This window comes from Hippocampus comes, unplaced genomic scaffold (assembly GCF_001891065.2).
Source record: "Hippocampus comes isolate QL1 unplaced genomic scaffold, H_comes_QL1_v1.1 scaffold125, whole genome shotgun sequence".
NCBI classification, from domain to species: Eukaryota; Metazoa; Chordata; class Actinopteri; order Syngnathiformes; family Syngnathidae; genus Hippocampus; species Hippocampus comes.
Genome location: NW_017805453.1, coordinates 1146142 through 1163833, shown reverse-complemented (window position 1 = coordinate 1163833; position 17692 = coordinate 1146142). Strand labels below are relative to the sequence as shown.

Here is a 17692-nt window from a genome sequence, read left to right as displayed (position 1 = left end):
TAGTGCCACCGCAGAAACGTGACGACTGTGCAAAAATAACTACATAAAAGACACCACTGTTACAGAAAGACTTTACACGCTATTTAAACTGCTGATCGCGAACGGAACAAACCGTGATTGAAACTGTGTGCCGCTCTTTATCGTTGCGCTAAATGTCGCCTGTCAGTGGCAGACCCGCCCCTTTTAAAGCGCCAGCTTAACCCATCAATATGCGTTTCGATGAATGGAATTTATTTGATTCCTACGTGGTTTTTGCGACCCTCGGTCCCACTTATTACCTGTGGACATCGAGGCTCTAATCCCTCATTGTGTCCGAGGACCGGCAACCCGAGGCCAAGGCCAAGGCCAAGGACTTGACTCCCAAGGCCGAGGCCAAGGCCAAGGAATTGACTCTCAAGGCCAAGGCCAAGGACCAAGGACCGACCTTCGGTCCTCGAGCCGGTCCTCGAGGCCAAGGACAGGCTCGAGGAACACATCCCTGGTCACAGGTGAGCTGGACCCTCTCCAATAAAACTGCAATGCTTGTTTTGACATGTGGGATAGAGTACCTGGAGATTAAATTATGCAGGCATGGGAAGAATTGGCAAACTCTACACAGGTAGCCCAGAACAGGGATGGAAATGCGCACATCACAACTGTAAGGCAGACAGGCTAAAAACAAAGTCACTTTTTTGCTACCCTATAAATCATATATACAACGTAAAATTATGTTGGTTGTTAGGAGCACGATAAATACTGGCACCCACCGAAACAGCAAAACCTCATCAGGGTAGGTATTACATATTAGGATCTCCTGTGAGTGCTCTCTCTCTCAATGTAGTAATATTATGTGATCACAAGATGGCGGCAAATGGCCATAAATTTGCATGAGGATGCAATCTCCTCATGGCTATTCTGTTCCCTGCAACACACCTCCACACATTACAGGTGTATGAAGTCAAGTTGGAACGTGAATCATACCAGTATGACTGTAATGTACCACAGTGAGGATGAATTGGCATCATGATATAAAAAGGAAATTCTCTGTATTTTTGTTGTCAGAAGTCCATATGTTAGGGATCAGCCTGCTTCAAGAAACATCACAGGAACGAAGTAGCAAATGACGGGACATGAACATTTTTATTTGGATGTGCACCAAACTTGAATGAGTTTTGTGACTTGTCATGGAAGCTGATTGTGTTTTTCATCCCATCCCGCTAACTAAAGCAGTTGGTAGAAACAATAGGACAAACCCACACAAGTTGCTTACATACTTCGATGTAAATGCATGAGGCAAATCCATTGGCGACATTAAGGACAAACCTTCAGCATTGAGGCTGTTGCTGCCAGTAGCTTTGGCTCCAAACACAGACTCAAAGTCCACTTGGAGACCTCCTGCAGGTGGCTGGGGAGGGGGCTGAGGCGTTGAGTATCCTTAAAGATAAAAAGAAGGCAGCTGCGGTTAAGACAAGTGATGCCTCTCAAAACGAGACTCAGTTCTACAAGCATGGGGGTGAGGGGGGTCAGCTAACAGTGGAGTGGGATTCACACATCGATACAGAGAGAGCCTTCAATACCTCTGAATAGACCTGCTACAGTAGAGGGCTCTGTGGGGAAGGGAGCCTGGTGTGGGAGGTGCTGGGCAATGGACACTGGGCCACAGAAGGAGTCTGACACGCCACAGGAAGCGTTAAGAATAAGAAGGAGAGAAAGAACCAGAGGGGGGAAAAAAAAAGTGTCTCAGGAACTAGCCAAACAAGCAGGCAGGAAAAAAAATGCAGTTAACATTTTAATGTTCCCAAAAGTGTGAAATATTAGCGAATGTTATTGGAAATGGGAAGGTGTGACTGAATATTAAAATTAATGGAGTATTGTATAGGATCCAATGTTTGCAGGACTCAGAACCATTGTAGTACCTGAGATAGAGTGTTCTAGCCGCACTGTGCATTTATTATTGGCTGAAACTGACGAGTTTGTGTCAATAAAGGGATTGTAACGATCTAGGGAATCAAACATAGTATTAGTAAAAGAAAAAAAATACTTAGAAGCTCTACACTACAGCAACACATCACAGAACCAAACTTTTAATCAAAAAAGGGAATTGGGTGGATGGGAGGGATAATTTTAAATCAGGTGGGCATTCGGCCTTGAATGACATCTTGATAAAGAGGAGGAACAAGTTTTCACTGGGAACTGGGGGATTTCAGCTTCAAAGACAACAAGTACACTGGTAACATTCAGACAACAGCAGCATAGAGGACAAGCAAACTACATCATGCTTCTACATCAACAGCACATGAGTGAAGACAATGGGGAAAAAACAAAATGAGAGTCATTACCACCAAACATTTCATGAGCAGATGTCCTAGTGGAAAAGCTAACACCGTCTGAAGACACGGCAGGTAAGTGAGAGGCATCGACAACGAGTTTTGACAGGAAAGGGTTAAGGTTTGGCATGGAGTCATCTCCAGCTTCGGCAGAGGTGAAAGGATCTAAAGGCAGGCAAAGAGAAACAGCGGAAGAGCCAAAGAGAGAAAGAGAGGAGAAAATGAAACAGACCAAAAACAAGTGGAGAGGAACTGGTGGACATCAGAAGAGAGAGCATGCAGAGCAGTTAAAAAAATAATAAAATAAAAAGACACATGTAGCGATCAAGAGCTGCGTCGGTGGCGCTCTCTACCTGCCCACGCCGTCGCCACGGGGAGCCCTGACGAGGCGGACTGCATGGGTGGCTGGAACGTGGACTGAAGGTCAAATAGGTCGCTCTCCATTTTCACTGCACTGGATACATAAAATAATGAATTATCCATGCACGTATAAAAAATAAACAACATTCTACCTCCTCGTGTGATAAAAGATAATACAGGAAAGGATCATTAGTACGGGGTGCGATGATTGTTCCTGTGTATTAAATTATGAGTCTCTCTTTTTAATCCAAAACATGGAGGAAATTTGTTTGTTTTATGCATTACAAAGGACACTTTGGAGATACTATTACCACCATGGACAGTGAGAACAGTATGCACACAATACATGAAAATCATACTGTGGTATTGACGTAGATAACACCAAGTCATTTTAATGAAAATAACGCATGTCCACAAAGTCAGATTTTCAGGAATACAAAAACGATTTTTTTTGCGTTGCTCCAAAACAAAGTTACAGCATAAAATATCTACTGTCGCTGTTCAATGAAAAGCTGATTTGAGGTGCAGGCTGTTCATAGAACAGTGATGAAATGCAAAGTGCAAAAGTTGCGGCATATTTAAATTAATTGCACTTTAATCATCATTTCCCGTCTGCAGCTCCATTACAATTTTAAGTTACCCGTTAGAACAGCTCGGTGTGGAGAATAGGTCAATGGCCGGAGCTGTGTTAATAGTTCCCCCTGTGGTGGAAATGGGCGACGTATCGGTGGTGGCAAAGGAGGGCCTCTTGGAGAGCTCCTTGAGTCTTTGTTCCTGCACGAGAAATGATGCGCATCAGGATAAAGCAGAGAGGCTGGAAAGCGATTCTTGAGATAAGGTCACCAAAATTGACTCACCTTCAGTGCTTTGAGTCGGGCCTGTTCTTCTTCCAGTGCTGCTTGCTTTTCCCGCTCATCCACTTTCGTGAAAGACATTCCCGTGCTCGCCAGCGACGACACGGCATTGGACAAAGTGCTGGCCCTGTGGGACGGACAGACTCATGCTGGGGTGCGGGCGACACATCATGGCGGTCCCGAGGAAACGGACTACGATGGCCAAATTAACATACCTGCTGGCTGCTGTGGAGTCTTTCACCTTTTTGCCCTCTAAAGAGGCCAAGTGCTGCTCTAGAGCTTCCAAGAGGCTGCTGGGAGCCTGTCACGGCAAGAAAACACAAAGTCAGCACTCTGCTCATGCACCGCATGACTGTGTGTGTGTGTGTGTGTGTGTGTGTGTGTGTGTGTGTGTGTGTGTGTGTGTGTGTGTGTCATTGACACCATGAAGGAAAGTGGTGGGCAACCAAGCGAGAACAGGATATAAACCATCCTTTTTATACAATGGAACCTCCAAAGTCAAGCAACTTCAAGTGTATACAATTTGTAGATTGAACAACATTTTTAGGAAAAATATCCCTTAAAGGCCCCCCCTGAAAAAAAAATCTAACATTGAATTAACATAACCTGTCTGGGCACCTCAAAAGATCTTATTTCACAGCCAGCACCGAAAGACTAACTGGAATTTTCCGTGAGGTAAGTGGACTCACACGATCAAAGTAACTGTGTCCGACAAAACTTTCAGTGTGGCATAGTGGGTTATGGTTGGAATGTCTGGCTCACAGTTATGAGGTTCAGGGTTTGAATAATATCTATTTTCCCTCTGCTTGTAGGCTTTCTCCCGGTATTCTGTTTATTTCCCCCCTAAAAAAAATGCATTTTAGGTTAACTGAAGACCAAATTGAAGGTGAATGTCAGTGGTTGCTTGCCCATATAGTGTATATGCACTGCTACTGACTGGCCACTTGTCCAGGGTGTACCCCAACTCTTGCCCAAAGTTAGCTGGGATAGGCACCAACTCACCAGCAACCCGAAGATAGACAAGCACTAGAAATATATACCCGTAAATATTTTACCTAAAACAATGCCTGTACAGTTAGCAAAGGTTTGATGATGGTGACAGTAGGGACTCTATTAAGAAATATTCCAAATATAATTATCCTCAATGTGAAATGTTGATTTGAGTCAACCCTTGTAATACCACTGTATATGATTTTATTTTCTGTGACTTGAGGGTTCAACATAGACCTGTAGTTGCCCACCACTGATGCACCAATGACTGCATTCCAGCCATACACTTACTCTGCATGGGAGCAACATGTGTATGGGATGACGCACTATACCAAAGGATGTTCAACAACCTGCGGCAGGTTGTTGAAATGGGCCACAACTAAGCACAACAGGGCAGCCATTTTACAGTAAATGAGCTACTCTGATTGTACACCTCATTATGAGAAAAGTCACCACATAGACAACCGGTTCAGGGTGTCCCCCGCCTACTGCCCAAAGACGGCTGGGATAAGCTCCAGCAGCCCCCGCGACCCTTGTGAGGATAAAGCGGATCGGAAAATTGATGGACGGACGTGTGAGACGGCGCAGAGGCATGCAAAAAGACAACACCAGCAAAGCAAGTCACACACATGGAAGAGTGAAATGATAGTACTTACACAGACTGTGAACTGAAGTGGAAAGATAAGGGGAGAATACAGAATATAAAGGTGGTGACAGTCAGGGGATGAATCCTTTTGAGCTGCACAGCAAATAAACGGCCAACAGCACAGCACCTACGGTACACGTATTGTGTATAACCTTCGCCGTCAATGTGCGACTGTGACTAGACTGCAACCTTTGAGTGAACCTGACACCTTTATTTACTGTACTGTAAAAGGGGATGCTGACGAAAAAGCAGCAGAAGAAGAGAGAAAGGAACGCTTAAGGAATAAGAAGAAAAAACATGTAAGAGAGCACCTCCTGTGGAAGCATGCGCTCAAGGGGGGAAGCATGCAAAGTGCAGAGAGAAGAGAGCACTCCCAATGGTGGCCATTTTGCTCACAGGTAGCCAAAATAGTTGGTTAGTCTTAAAAGAAGCATCTCAAATGTCACGGATATGACTGCGTTCTGAAAGCCAACGAAGACGGCTGAGCTGACCAAGAAAGGAAAAGTGGAACTTGAGGATGATGCCATTTTGCCAGAGAGGAGCCAAGGGCTCAAACGATGTGGTCTGATTTCACAATTGAAGTGTCATGGGCGCTTGGCGACCAATCTTTTAGCACCGTTGACTTTTGTGTGCGACTAAACCACTCGTCGCGTACGGTTCAGGCTTCAGAGGCGCCGCTATCTTCTGGAACAAAAGGTGTCATGCTTCTGCATATCCATACAGAAGGAAATAAGAACACGAGCCTCACTTCTGACTTATGGCCGGGTGATGTTAGCCCCGTTAGTTTTGCTAGCTCGCTTCAAGTCATCCACTGCAGGGCTAACTTGTGCATTGCTTTTTTACACTGCGCTTTCCACATTGCAGTACTTGTGAGTGCACTTATGAATCCTTACCCAAGAGTTTGCGGATTTGAGAAGAGGCCTTTATTATGCTTGTTTTAATAACCAAATGTTTTAACACGATAGTAGTCATATTCTAATTGGAACTCTTAGCTTAAGGTATGTTTCCCGTAAAAGAAAGAGACTTCTGTTGAATTTCCAGCAGGAAAAACCCGGTATTAGAAAGAGCCCTCAGTGACATCAAGTGCAGTGCCACTAAAAACTGCAAACAAAAATACCACTCCGACAGCATCAAACAAAATGGGAGACTGCTCTTGTGAAGTCACTTTTTCTGATACAGCATTTGTACTGGACCTCCTTTATGCATAAGTCCCGAACATGGTGGCCAGTGAGTGTATACATTGGTAGGTAATTTTATTTATCTCTGTTGTTTTATTTATCTGAGAGCGAGAGAGCGAGAGAGAGAAAACAAGAAAGACAGTGGTAGAGAGACATAGACCGAACAAGAGAGAGAGAGCGCGAGAAGCTTGCAAGCTTACCTGGGAAAGGTCTGGAATGTCTCCTCGGTCAATGCCCACCTGCTGTTTGAGCACAGAGTAAGACAAATTAGTTGTTTTTTTTCCCCCCGTCCTGCATGAGAGCCAACAACCAGCCTGTAAACCACCAATGTACCTCAGCTACTTTGAGGAACTCTGATATCCGGGTCATTCGGGTGAGGAACTTCTTGTAGATATCCAGCCCTTCTTTGCACTGGGTTTTCTTCATGTCAAAGTATTTCTCTATTAAGTGAAAAAGGTAAGGATTAAATGTTGGTGTGACTATCTGGAGGGGAAGGTGAGGCTTTTTCTTACCAAGCAGGTTGATGATGCCTTCGTTATAGGCGGCAAAGAGTCTGATGGAGTCTTTGAAAAGGAGCATGAAGGCTGCATTGATGACCCCATTAGTCAACTCGTTGGCATTGACCTGCGGGAAAGCAATCAGCCATGGTTTGCACACACGCCTGACATTTATCTTTTTGTGGCTGAGAGAATGCATCTATGCAGCAGCCTCATACACAACCCCCAAGCCTTTACTTTTTTAAAGCTGCAACACCATAGGGGGCTTCACCTCCGACTCACATTGAAATCAAGGAGGGCGTCCATCTGGTTCTGAATAATGGGGATGGTCTTCAGCAGCTTCTCTGTATTCATGGTCCGCATGACGCCGTCCACTCTGTCAGGACACAGGGGGACCATCAGTAGACACCGCAAGACAGCGACACAAATAGTATCTTCTGCTTTGAATAGTTGCCATGTGTGTTGTCCGCTTGAACAAATAAACAATGCACTTCAAATAGGCACCCTTGTAAGAGATGGCTTGACTGTAGCCCCTTTTGCGGTGCCTGTAAGAGGTGGCATTTTTCCATGTCGCTGTCGTGTTTCAACAGCATCAGCATGGAATGTGGGGGAGATGGAATTTTCAGCTAGCTGTTGCCTGAATGCACAATACCTGTTTAACACCAGGCCAATACTGCCAAATGTGCAAAATTGATGCGTAAAAAGGGTTTATGAAGTCTGAAATAGCTGTGTGTGTCTGCAGAGCAGATGTGATGAGTACAGTGTCGTCGAAGTTGACATTGCGATGTGCTGGATTTGGGTTTGTAAAATGGTGGCTGACAATAAAAAACATGGCAACATTATGTTAGGGTTGAAATGATCCAACTCAAATAATTCTACTACAAAAAAATGTTGAAGCAAAAATCACTATTGAACAAATAGTCAAAAATAAACACAAGCACATTTATCCACATCTTCCCATGGCTACCTTAAGAAAATATGATTTATAGCTTGGCAACATTGCGATTACACGCTATCAAGGTAGTTAAAGAAACAAATAGGAAGCTTCTGTGTTATGGACAAGTGCACATTATAATGCGTTCTCTACTTTGCAGTTTACTGCCGTTTGTATGCAATGCTGCTTTTGTCCAAAAAAAAAAAAGGTATCTCCAAATTGCAGGACAGAAGAACATCACCTTGAATGTCTTACCCTCGCTTAACTTTGGTGAAGTCAAAGGCAACCTGTCTGTACGAAACGGCCTTCTCGTTCAGGTATCGACTGTACCTCCGGATGAACGTGGACATGTCGTACCCTGGAGGAAAAAAATGGACATGCGTCACTCACATCATACAAAATGAAAGTTTGCAGAGTGAGGTGCTGAGGTTACCTTGCAGGCCACTTTTGTCCAAGAAATTACTGAGGTTGAATAATGTGTTCCTCGAAGCAAGGTAAGAAAAGGGGGGGAGGGTGGGGGGGGGGGGGGGGGGGGGGTCGGAGTGGAAGGGAGATACATCACTAAAAAATATTAATCTAATCATACATGCAATCGTAATCTGCGTGACATCAGTTGCCTGGGTTGTAGTGAGATTATCTGACACAATGTGTGTGCATGTGCACGTGTGAGACTCACCTCGTTGCCATATACCATAAGGTGGTGTGTGGTGATCAGCGACTTGAACACGACCACCCAGCTTGTGTTGGTGGTCCGTTCAAACAACGAGTCGGCCAGTTGGGGAATGTTCACGTTCATCTCATTGGTGCAGTGGATCAAATCTGACATGGGAACCAACGATGGTGAAATGCGATGTTGTACATTCTGTTTCACTCTTTTTTTCTTTTAATATCAAGAAGAAAATCCAATTATACAAATAGTAACGTCCCGGGATAAGCCCGGGAAGAGCTGGAACAAGTGGCTGGGGAGAGGGAAGTCAGGGCTTCCCTGCTAAAGCTACTGCCCCCGTGGCCCGACCCCGGATAAGCGGTAGAAAATGGATGGATGGATGGAAGGATGGATGAAAAATAAAATCGCATTAACTGTGCTGTTGCAATGATTCATGACAATTGTCCATATGCTGCCTAAAAAGAACACAGGGTAGGATTTCCATGGGGTGAAAGTGATGCCATGTTGGTCCCTGAGGAGCTTCTCATATATGTGTCTTCATCGACAATAAAGTAGTGAGGTGACGTTATGCATTCCTACACACGTTGAGTCCATGAGCAGACCAACACCTGCCGCTGCTGGCTATGAATAAACAGAAGTGACCGCAGTGGTGACGAACAAGCTGCATTTTGCATGTCTGACCCGGTCAAGTGGAACATGTTACAGCATTAAAATTCCCCAGGTTCTAAGCTTACCTTTCTAATATTGTGATGATGTTACCTGGCTCTTCACTCAATTTGGGAATGGCTGATCAATCAATTGGATTTACCATAATGTCCTTTTAATAGTAATGACCGACTAGTGTGCTGAATTCATTCAGTTTTCTGTTCACTGATAACGACCACTGCCAGCTATCAGTAAATCATACATGTGCTGTCCCACTTGCTCGCGGCTCATATCATTTTTCACATCCGCAGTGCTGGCCGAGGGATACATATCAAAGCTGTTCGACCCACTTTTAAAAAGAAATATTTTTAAATCTATTTAACAGCAACAAACCCGGCAGACGACAGCGCAGATCATTATGAAGTAGTTGGTTCTCTTTTTTTTTTTTTGCCGTCCTATATTTGACTCCTCAAAATAGGGCAGGGTAACCTTCGCAAGAAGCGGACGCTAGTGAGCATGGATGACTGACTGGAGGGCCGAATGAAGAAGAGGAAGAGGATGAATATGGTGGAGGGAGTGCCATGTCACAGTGAATACTCCGGGTTTTGGGGGGCTTTTCTTGTGATATTGTTAGAGGAATTTATGAGCAAAATTGTATCATGTTTAAAGTTTCATTTAATTTTGCGACATCTAAACGTTTGGGCGCGTATCCAGCACTTCCAAATGCCTGTGCACAAAGGCGCCGGCCACCTGGCCGGAGGGCTGTTGAAGTCCACAATTAGCACGTCAATGCAGGTGGGCAATCACAGGGGAGGGGGCGAAACTCGGTCACAAAAGGGGAATGAATAATTTGGGAACAGCGGTTGAACAACAAAAGACGAGTTGAGAACACCCGTCGCGCCCAGGCGACATTTGTCGTCCGCGAAGTCTGCAACATGTTGATACAGTGTGGACCAGACAGAAAGGCGCCAATGTACTGGTGGTTCAAAGCTTAAACTCAGGTAACCAATCACTACCGAGGGGCCGGACCGGGGGTGCGGTATGCAAATGTCGGGGGCAGTGTTTTCCTTGTATGTTACAATAAAAGTCGGAATTGGCGGGAAGGGAGCTCGAGTCTGTGATCATCGGAGCAACTACCGTCGTTCGCTCTCAGAGATCCGCTCCCGCCGATATTGAAGACAATTTTCCTGTGTGCCGAGTCATTTCTTTAACTTTGTCCGAGAAAATCTCTGACAGAAACAATCGCACTCGTGTGACAGTAGTGATGATTCCTACTGAGGGGAATAACTTGCCTTGCGTCAGCGTGACAAAGATAACTCTGAGGGAAATAAATCATGTTACGTGTGGGCTCAAAGTTCAAAGTGTAACTCAGGGTCACACGAAATGGAACAAACATTTTATTGCAACATTGCAACACAGAGCACCACACAATTGCATCAATTTAAATAAGTTTCAGAGACGAAGTAAATTATAGTAGTATCAAGCAAGGGTTTTGGGGAGTCATGGAATGTGAAGATTTTTAAATTGGCTTTGCAAAGTTGTCAATTGGTTCTTGCAAGCCAATATTGAGCAACCGCTTAGCGGCTAGCTGCTAGCCACTAGACCAGGGGTGCCCGCATCTTTTTCAGCATGTGATCTACGAATGAAATGTGAATGATATAAAAGTCCAGATGATCTTCCCACTTTATGCATTCAAAATTATACTATACTAATTCTTAATATGCGCAATATACCTGTATACTTGTGCGCCTTGCATAACTGCATGAACACACACACACACACACACACACACACACACACACACACACACACACACACACACACACACGGCTTTGAGAATGTGCTACTTTATCACATACAAGGAACATATAAACGAGGTAAAACGTCAGCAAAAACGGCGAAATAATCACTGACGTTCGTGGCAGCCAGGACTTATACAACACAGCCAGCTTCCAATACAAGTCAAAAAGGAGCAAAGGTTGGCTACTTGGCATAGTTCTTCAGTAAGTGAATTGACTTATTTACAGCTGTTGAACCAAGATAGCAATCGCTTTAGCAAAAGCCCTGGCAACCTTCATGTCTGGTAATGTTCGTGGATTTTTTTTTTTTAATATTTAATGTTTATGAGCATTTTTTTTCAGAATGGGGGGGGTTAATTATTTTTATTCCAGTGCATTTTCACGATGGTGGGGGTCGACTGCAGAGTAAATATAGAACTTGTTTAAACAGAAATATTGCTTCATAGTCTGATCGAATGTGTGAGAGAAAATAGTTTATATTCAAAACTGATCGACCACAAAAATCCTGATCGCGTAAATCCTTGTTTCAAGACAAGATTAGTGTTCAGAAAGTAAGTCAGTGTTTCTAGCTAGCTTGAGCATTTCAAAGCAGAGTTCTAAAATAGCATTTCTAAGATTCAGATTTTCAAATTGGGGTTTCTATCCTTGATTAAGGTTTGTAGCTTGAGTTTCAAGCAGGGATCGGGGATCCAAAACAGTGTTTCACGTAAGGTTGAGGGTTTCAAGCTAGGGTTAAAAGTTCTAAGCAGGGTCTGTAACCAGGGTCAAAGTTTCAAGTTAAGGTTTGTAGTTATGTTGACCTAGTAGAGACAGATCCTAAAAGTGGTGATGGCGGTGATCTGTCTTAACGCAATTTTTTTCCATCCGTAAACCCATCCTTCCCTTTCTGCCTGACTTCACTTCAACAAGTTACTTTTAAAAAAATCAGTATACCTCCATGTGGGGCTACCTTGCACTGTTTACATGGGCACTTGTGATGAGAATGTTAATAGCGCTGCACTTTTTTCTTAAGTCACATCTCTTTTTCTTTTGATGATTGTACATCTGGCTAAAAACATTTCCTCGGGCTGCACGTCGCCTACCAGTCCGTTTCTTTAATTGATGACACCTGTGAGGAGTCACCTGAACAACACAACAGGTGTTATCACCTGCCAACGACACAAAATGGGATACAAACTTATTCCTCAAAAATAAATAATATTCATTGTTGCGAATTTATTTAAGTTTGAATATTCACCTATTGAACGGAGAGTGAAGGTGTTAATGTGGCAACAATTACATTAAATGTCAAATAGGGTCCTGGCTCATACTGTTAGCATCGCGTTTACTACTTCGACTACCATTACTAGTAGAGTCGCCTTCAAGTACAGGCTGAGAGCGAAGACCGACCTACGACGACAAGAAACGTCATTTGTCGACACCAGACAGCTCGAAAGTCAGATTCAGTAGTTGGTTGAAAAACACAAAAGTGAAGGAACGCAGCTTCATTCGCTATGTTCAACGTCCATCTCCGTGACTTGCGATAGCGTTAGCGTGTTAGCGGCGCCTCAGGCTTTGAGGCCTAGTCGTTCCGACAGCCGCCATAACCGAGCTAAGTGGGGGTCTTTTAGCCTCGACACTTGGCTCTTAAATAGATAACAAAAGAGACAAGTGGGCATACTTACAGTCTAAATGTTTCTTCTTCGGGCCCATTACTTCGTGAGTGGTGGCCTTGCATACTGTTTTGGACACGGCGCATCCCGTTACGCTGTGCTGGGCTGCCGTTATCCGATCCGTAATGCTCTGCCCGGACATCTTCGCTCACTCCGTACAACACACAAAAAGAAATCTGGGGATGGGGGGGAAAGAGCACTTGCTGGCGTTTATCGTCGTCAGCGAGCCCTAGCGGAGGGAGAATAAAACGTCCACCTCCTTGCGAAACCTGGCCGGACCCCTCCTTGCCTCTCCCACGGCGTTGGTCGGTATGAAATCAGAGCTAAGCTAGTCGGCTATTATAATAAGGGGGCGGAATGTGGCGACAACAACAACACACGTTCACAATGTGTCGTGGCGCCGCATAGCTGCCCGTCACACATACAGGTTGCGGTGTTTGCACTCTTCCGCCGCGGGTCTCGCTCTCATGCCGCTGTGGCACACCGGATCCCCGCCTGCCTTCCCGCTGTCTGTCAGCTCGCCTCACGCCGCTCCGCCTCCCGGTGCCGCCGTCGCCGATGTAGCGCAATGGTGGGAAAGAAGCACAGAACAGAACAGGCCTCAAGTGGGGGGAAATGGCGGAACTTGTCGGGAGAACACGACGCCTCGCTGACCCGGAGTCAGATGGATCACCGCCGGGCTTTTTGAGTCCGACGTGACGCAGGTGCGGGATAACTGACCTCAGTCTAGTTGAGGAGGGGTATGAGGAGCCGTCAGGGACATAATTCACGAATACCTTTTATTATTATTTATATATTTCTTATATACTATTGAAACGTTTTCATTCATTCATCCATCCATCCATTCATTCATTCATTCATTCATTCTCTCTCTCACACACACACACACACACACACACACACACACACACACACACACACGCGTTTTGACCGACATGCCCCAACAAAACACTCTCACACTCTACTTAAAAACATTCATACACGCTGATTCCCCCCCCACACACTTCCATTGACTAGTGAAACAATCACACACTACTGAAACAATCATCCAAACTACTGAAAAGCATTTATAAACACAGAATATTATTTTGCTCACATACACGAGAGAAACATTCTCCCAGTTAGCTCTTGCTATTGTATACATACATGGACAGCATATACAATACAATACAATACATCCTGATTTATATAGCGCTTTCACAACAGCTGCAGCTGTAACAAAGCGCTTAACAAAACAGTTACCCGTGCACAAGCATATAATTATTGAAAATATAAATGGAACAACGAGGATTACATTACTGATGTTTGTCTATGTGCACTTTTAAACACGCTCTCATGCATGATTAAAATGTTCTCATACACACAATTGAAAAGCTCTCATGCTTTCATACACACAAGTGAAACACTCTCACATGCTGTACTGAAACGCTGTCACACACGCACAGCTGATTTTTCTCAGTTACATCCACTAGTGAAACATTGTCACACACAACAGTTTTTCCATGCACAGTCACTAGTGAAACACCTACACACAGACAACTTTTTTTTCCACTCAAATACAATTTATGACAAGTGAAATACTCTCATACAAACCACTTAAAAGTTCTAACACACAGCCGAAATTTCTTTCGCTTCCATACAATAGAAAAACGGTCATACACGACTGATTTTTCATCTGTTGCACCCTGTCCTGTCCTGTTTCTAGGTCTGTTGTTTTTGGTTTTGATCAGCTTAATCTCAGTCAATTTTTGGTCTGGTGGTTTTAAAATCATTTTAGTTTTAAATTTTACTGGTCAATATCTGGGTAGCAATCCTCCTTGCCTCTCCCACCGCGGCGGAACATTCCAAAAACACTCTAAAATTGCCCTTTGGTGTGAGTGTTAGCACGGATGGTTGTTTATCTATGTGTGCCCTGTAATTGGCTGGCAACCAGTTCAGGGTGTACCTCACCTACTGCCCGAAGACAGCTGGGATAGGCTCCAGCACGCCCGCGGCCCTCGTGAGGATAAGGGAATTCGAAAATGGATGGATGGATAATTTAAAAATAATTATGTCATTGGACAATACGACAAATGGTGGAAATCATCAGCTCCTCAGGTACCAACATGGCATCATTTTCACCCCATGGAGGGATCAATATAAAAAAAAGACCTGTGGGGCGTGGGAGGGCGAGAGATAAAGTCTATCTTAAAGAAGAAGACAAGATGAACAACAGAGTACAATAGCATAATTAAGACTAATAAAGCCACCGATTTTTTTCTCGAACCTCCTGCTTTTGTTCCAGCCTTTGAAGCCAGAACGGGAAGAGCGGAGGCTGCACTTGTGGTGCAGTGAGAGATGCTGAACACACGGGGGCAGCACATAGCCATGTCTCCTGTCTCTTGTCTACTAAATGATTGAAACATCCGATTTATTTTAATGGCAAGCTTTAGCAAAACTGAGACAGAGGAAGAGAAAAATAGAGATTACTTGTACAGTTTATTGTTCTTGTTTGAGGAGAAATCATTACTATGTCCACATAATCCTTGACTCATATGCACACACGTAGACATATGTAGACAAGGAGAAAGTATTGGGTTACATTCATAAACAATGACGTGCTATTATGTTTTCTCTGCTCCACTTAGATTAGTTGTAGGAGACCGTTTTATAAAAAAATATTTTTCATCATTTCAGAAACAACGATAAGTGAAAAGGGGTATTCAAATGCTGAGCTGGGCCACAACAAATGTATCGACACCATTTTAATTGCAGGTAGAACAGTATCTTCGTGAGCAGAAATATCACAAAGTTCCGGGTTTGAATCTTGAAATTTGCCTTCCTCTGTGGAAGTCACGTTTTCCTTGCGCATGCGTCTTATTTTACCTATTTATTTATTTTAAATCGGGTACTCCGCCTACCCCCCACTTTCCAAAAACATGCTATTTTATGCCTTATTTTAGGACTTGCGATTTGTTTGCCAAAATCTAAATTAAATCGTTGACAAAAGTGCGCGAATTCCACCTCTCGTAAGTTATGACACACAGTACAGCACAGATTGTGAGTTGTACAAATTATAGGTCACATAAAAATGGTGATTTGTTTGGGGGGCAAATGCTATTGTTGGGTTCGAAATAAAATTGAGTTGAAATGCAACTTCAAAACCGGCGCAATAACTTGTAATTAATCACAATCTCAGTTGTTGTTTATTTAGATTTTAAATGTTAGCCACCACCCTAATGAACATGGAAAGGTTTTATGTCATCAACATGTCAAATTGCTGTGCTTTTGTGTCCCATTTGAGCTCTACAAAACAGAGAAAATATTTCTACCCAAATACCTCCAAACACTTCTCTTCCGTTGAGATGCAACAAAACAATCCCCTAGCCCCAAAACAAGGTTTCTGGCTTTTGTAATCACCGTTTACTGAGGGTTGAATCCCAGTAGGGCCTTTGATGAGGGCTTCACTTTCCCGCCTGTGCTCAAACCTGCGCGTCGGATTACCGCCTCACTCTCACGGGTTTCGTGATGCCGGCTCCACTGTGCGCTTTAGACGAGTGTGGATGTTTCAGCTGCATCAGATAGCAGCAGCTCTATCTGGGACATCTTGAAAGCGGCAGTGGGTCATGACTCGTGGGCCTTTAAAAGTCTCAGAGTGCAACGGTGCACATACTCTTGTTCAACAGAGCGTGGCCCGAGATGCACAATGAGAAGAAAATCACTGCAGTCTCCCGTGCCAAACATGAGGATGGTTGAAGATGCAGATAATGACTGAAATGGAAATCAAATATATGTGACATTTCGTTTTGCCGTGCTGAGATTTTCATTTTATTTTTTTTGTCAATAAAACGGGTTGTTTGGCTCAAGAAAGGTTGCAGGAAATACTGCTCCCGAAAGATGTTAACCACTGTAAAATAAAACCAAATAAAAATACAATAAAGTAAAAGTACGTAAATGAGGATTGTAAGTATCTTTGTGGGAATGTGAATAACTGACCATGTGCATTTATTAAACAGTTTGTGTATCTTGATTCATTCATTGTGCCCTCTTCTGGTGTGCACCCCTTGGCCACTAGGCGGCAGTATATTACAGTCGCTTTTTGTAAAGGTTTAAAGAACACATGCCTGCAAGTATTATTAAATTGTCAAATGTTGCTGCACCGTTCATTTGAAATGTACATTGTAGTGTTGTAACAGCCACGTAGATGCTATTCGTTAGCCTGTCTGTGGCATTTCCCATTAAAGCCAACTTTAAGGTAAAGTTATGCGGTTATTCTATTGATTTCTTTTTAAATTTTGATTTTATATTTAACCTCCATTCAACTAGATAAGCAAACAGAAAATTATAGTTTGCATGGCTGACCTGGTTGCAGACAGCAGAGTAAAAAAAAGTAAAATAAAAATATGCAATGGGTTAACTAGGCACGAATCCATCCCGCCGCCTGACGTCTTAGTTTCAACAGCGTATTAGAAATGGCACTCATAACACAGCCTGAGTGTGTGATTTGGTGTGTCAAGAAACTTGTGTGTCTGACAGATGAGGCCGGAAGTAGAACACATGGCTTGGCTATACACTGACGAAATAGGTCATTCGCTGGGTGGGAATTGTATTAGATGCTAACGGGCTCGCCATAGGGATTCATTTCATGTGTTGATGGCCATCTGATCCCGACCGCGTTTCACTGCCACTTGTTTGCTTGGAAGCACCCTCTATTTGTTTTCAGCTCAACCTCATCGTCAACAGCCACGGGCTTCATCAGGAATTCCAAATGTGATCAAAGGCCGACACGCGAGGCCGAGGTCCAGGACGACTCAGAGGAGGGAAGACCTATTTAGAAGAGGAGGGCAACACTGACACTGGCCCGAAGCAGGTGGAAAAGGCAAGCACTGCAAGCAAAGAAAGCCTTTGCTGTCTCTATGAGTCAGAATGCAGAAAGATATGTTCTTGGATTCCTAGGCAAAGGCCAGGCTGACAAGAAGCGTGTGGAAACAAAAACAGAACAAGCAACACAAGACATAACAAAATAGACACAGGGAAAACATGATGGTATTTGACTCAACTGTCTCGGGAGTTGATGGCAAGAGGGCCAGAAGCTCTTTGAATGTTTGCTGGTTTTGGTGTGCACGGTTCGATAGCGGCTACCTGAGGGGAGGAGCTGGATAGCTATTGTGTGTGTGTGTGTGTG

At 43.9% G+C, this 17692-nt stretch overlaps 1 protein-coding gene across 1 annotated transcript in view; it reads right to left on the bottom strand.

Annotated features, from left to right (window-relative positions):
- The window catches only part of picalmb (phosphatidylinositol binding clathrin assembly protein b), a 21373-nt gene extending 8138 nt beyond the window's left edge, over window positions 1–13235 (bottom strand). Inside the window, exons 1-16 of the mRNA XM_019874318.1 lie at window positions 12541–13235; window positions 8435–8584; window positions 8199–8267; window positions 8021–8123; window positions 7114–7207; window positions 6847–6958; window positions 6668–6774; window positions 6535–6576; window positions 3736–3821; window positions 3524–3647; window positions 3307–3440; window positions 2660–2760; window positions 2319–2471; window positions 1896–1979; window positions 1557–1649; window positions 1303–1413 (exon numbers count right to left, since the gene is read on the bottom strand). Coding sequence (XP_019729877.1) covers window positions 1303–1413; window positions 1557–1649; window positions 1896–1979; window positions 2319–2471; window positions 2660–2760; window positions 3307–3440; window positions 3524–3647; window positions 3736–3821; window positions 6535–6576; window positions 6668–6774; window positions 6847–6958; window positions 7114–7207; window positions 8021–8123; window positions 8199–8267; window positions 8435–8584; window positions 12541–12670 — 1693 coding nt within the window. The 5' untranslated portion in view covers window positions 12671–13235. The remainder of the gene's footprint in view (window positions 1–1302; window positions 1414–1556; window positions 1650–1895; window positions 1980–2318; window positions 2472–2659; window positions 2761–3306; window positions 3441–3523; window positions 3648–3735; window positions 3822–6534; window positions 6577–6667; window positions 6775–6846; window positions 6959–7113; window positions 7208–8020; window positions 8124–8198; window positions 8268–8434; window positions 8585–12540) is intronic.
- Window positions 13236–17692: the final 4457 nt, after the last annotated feature.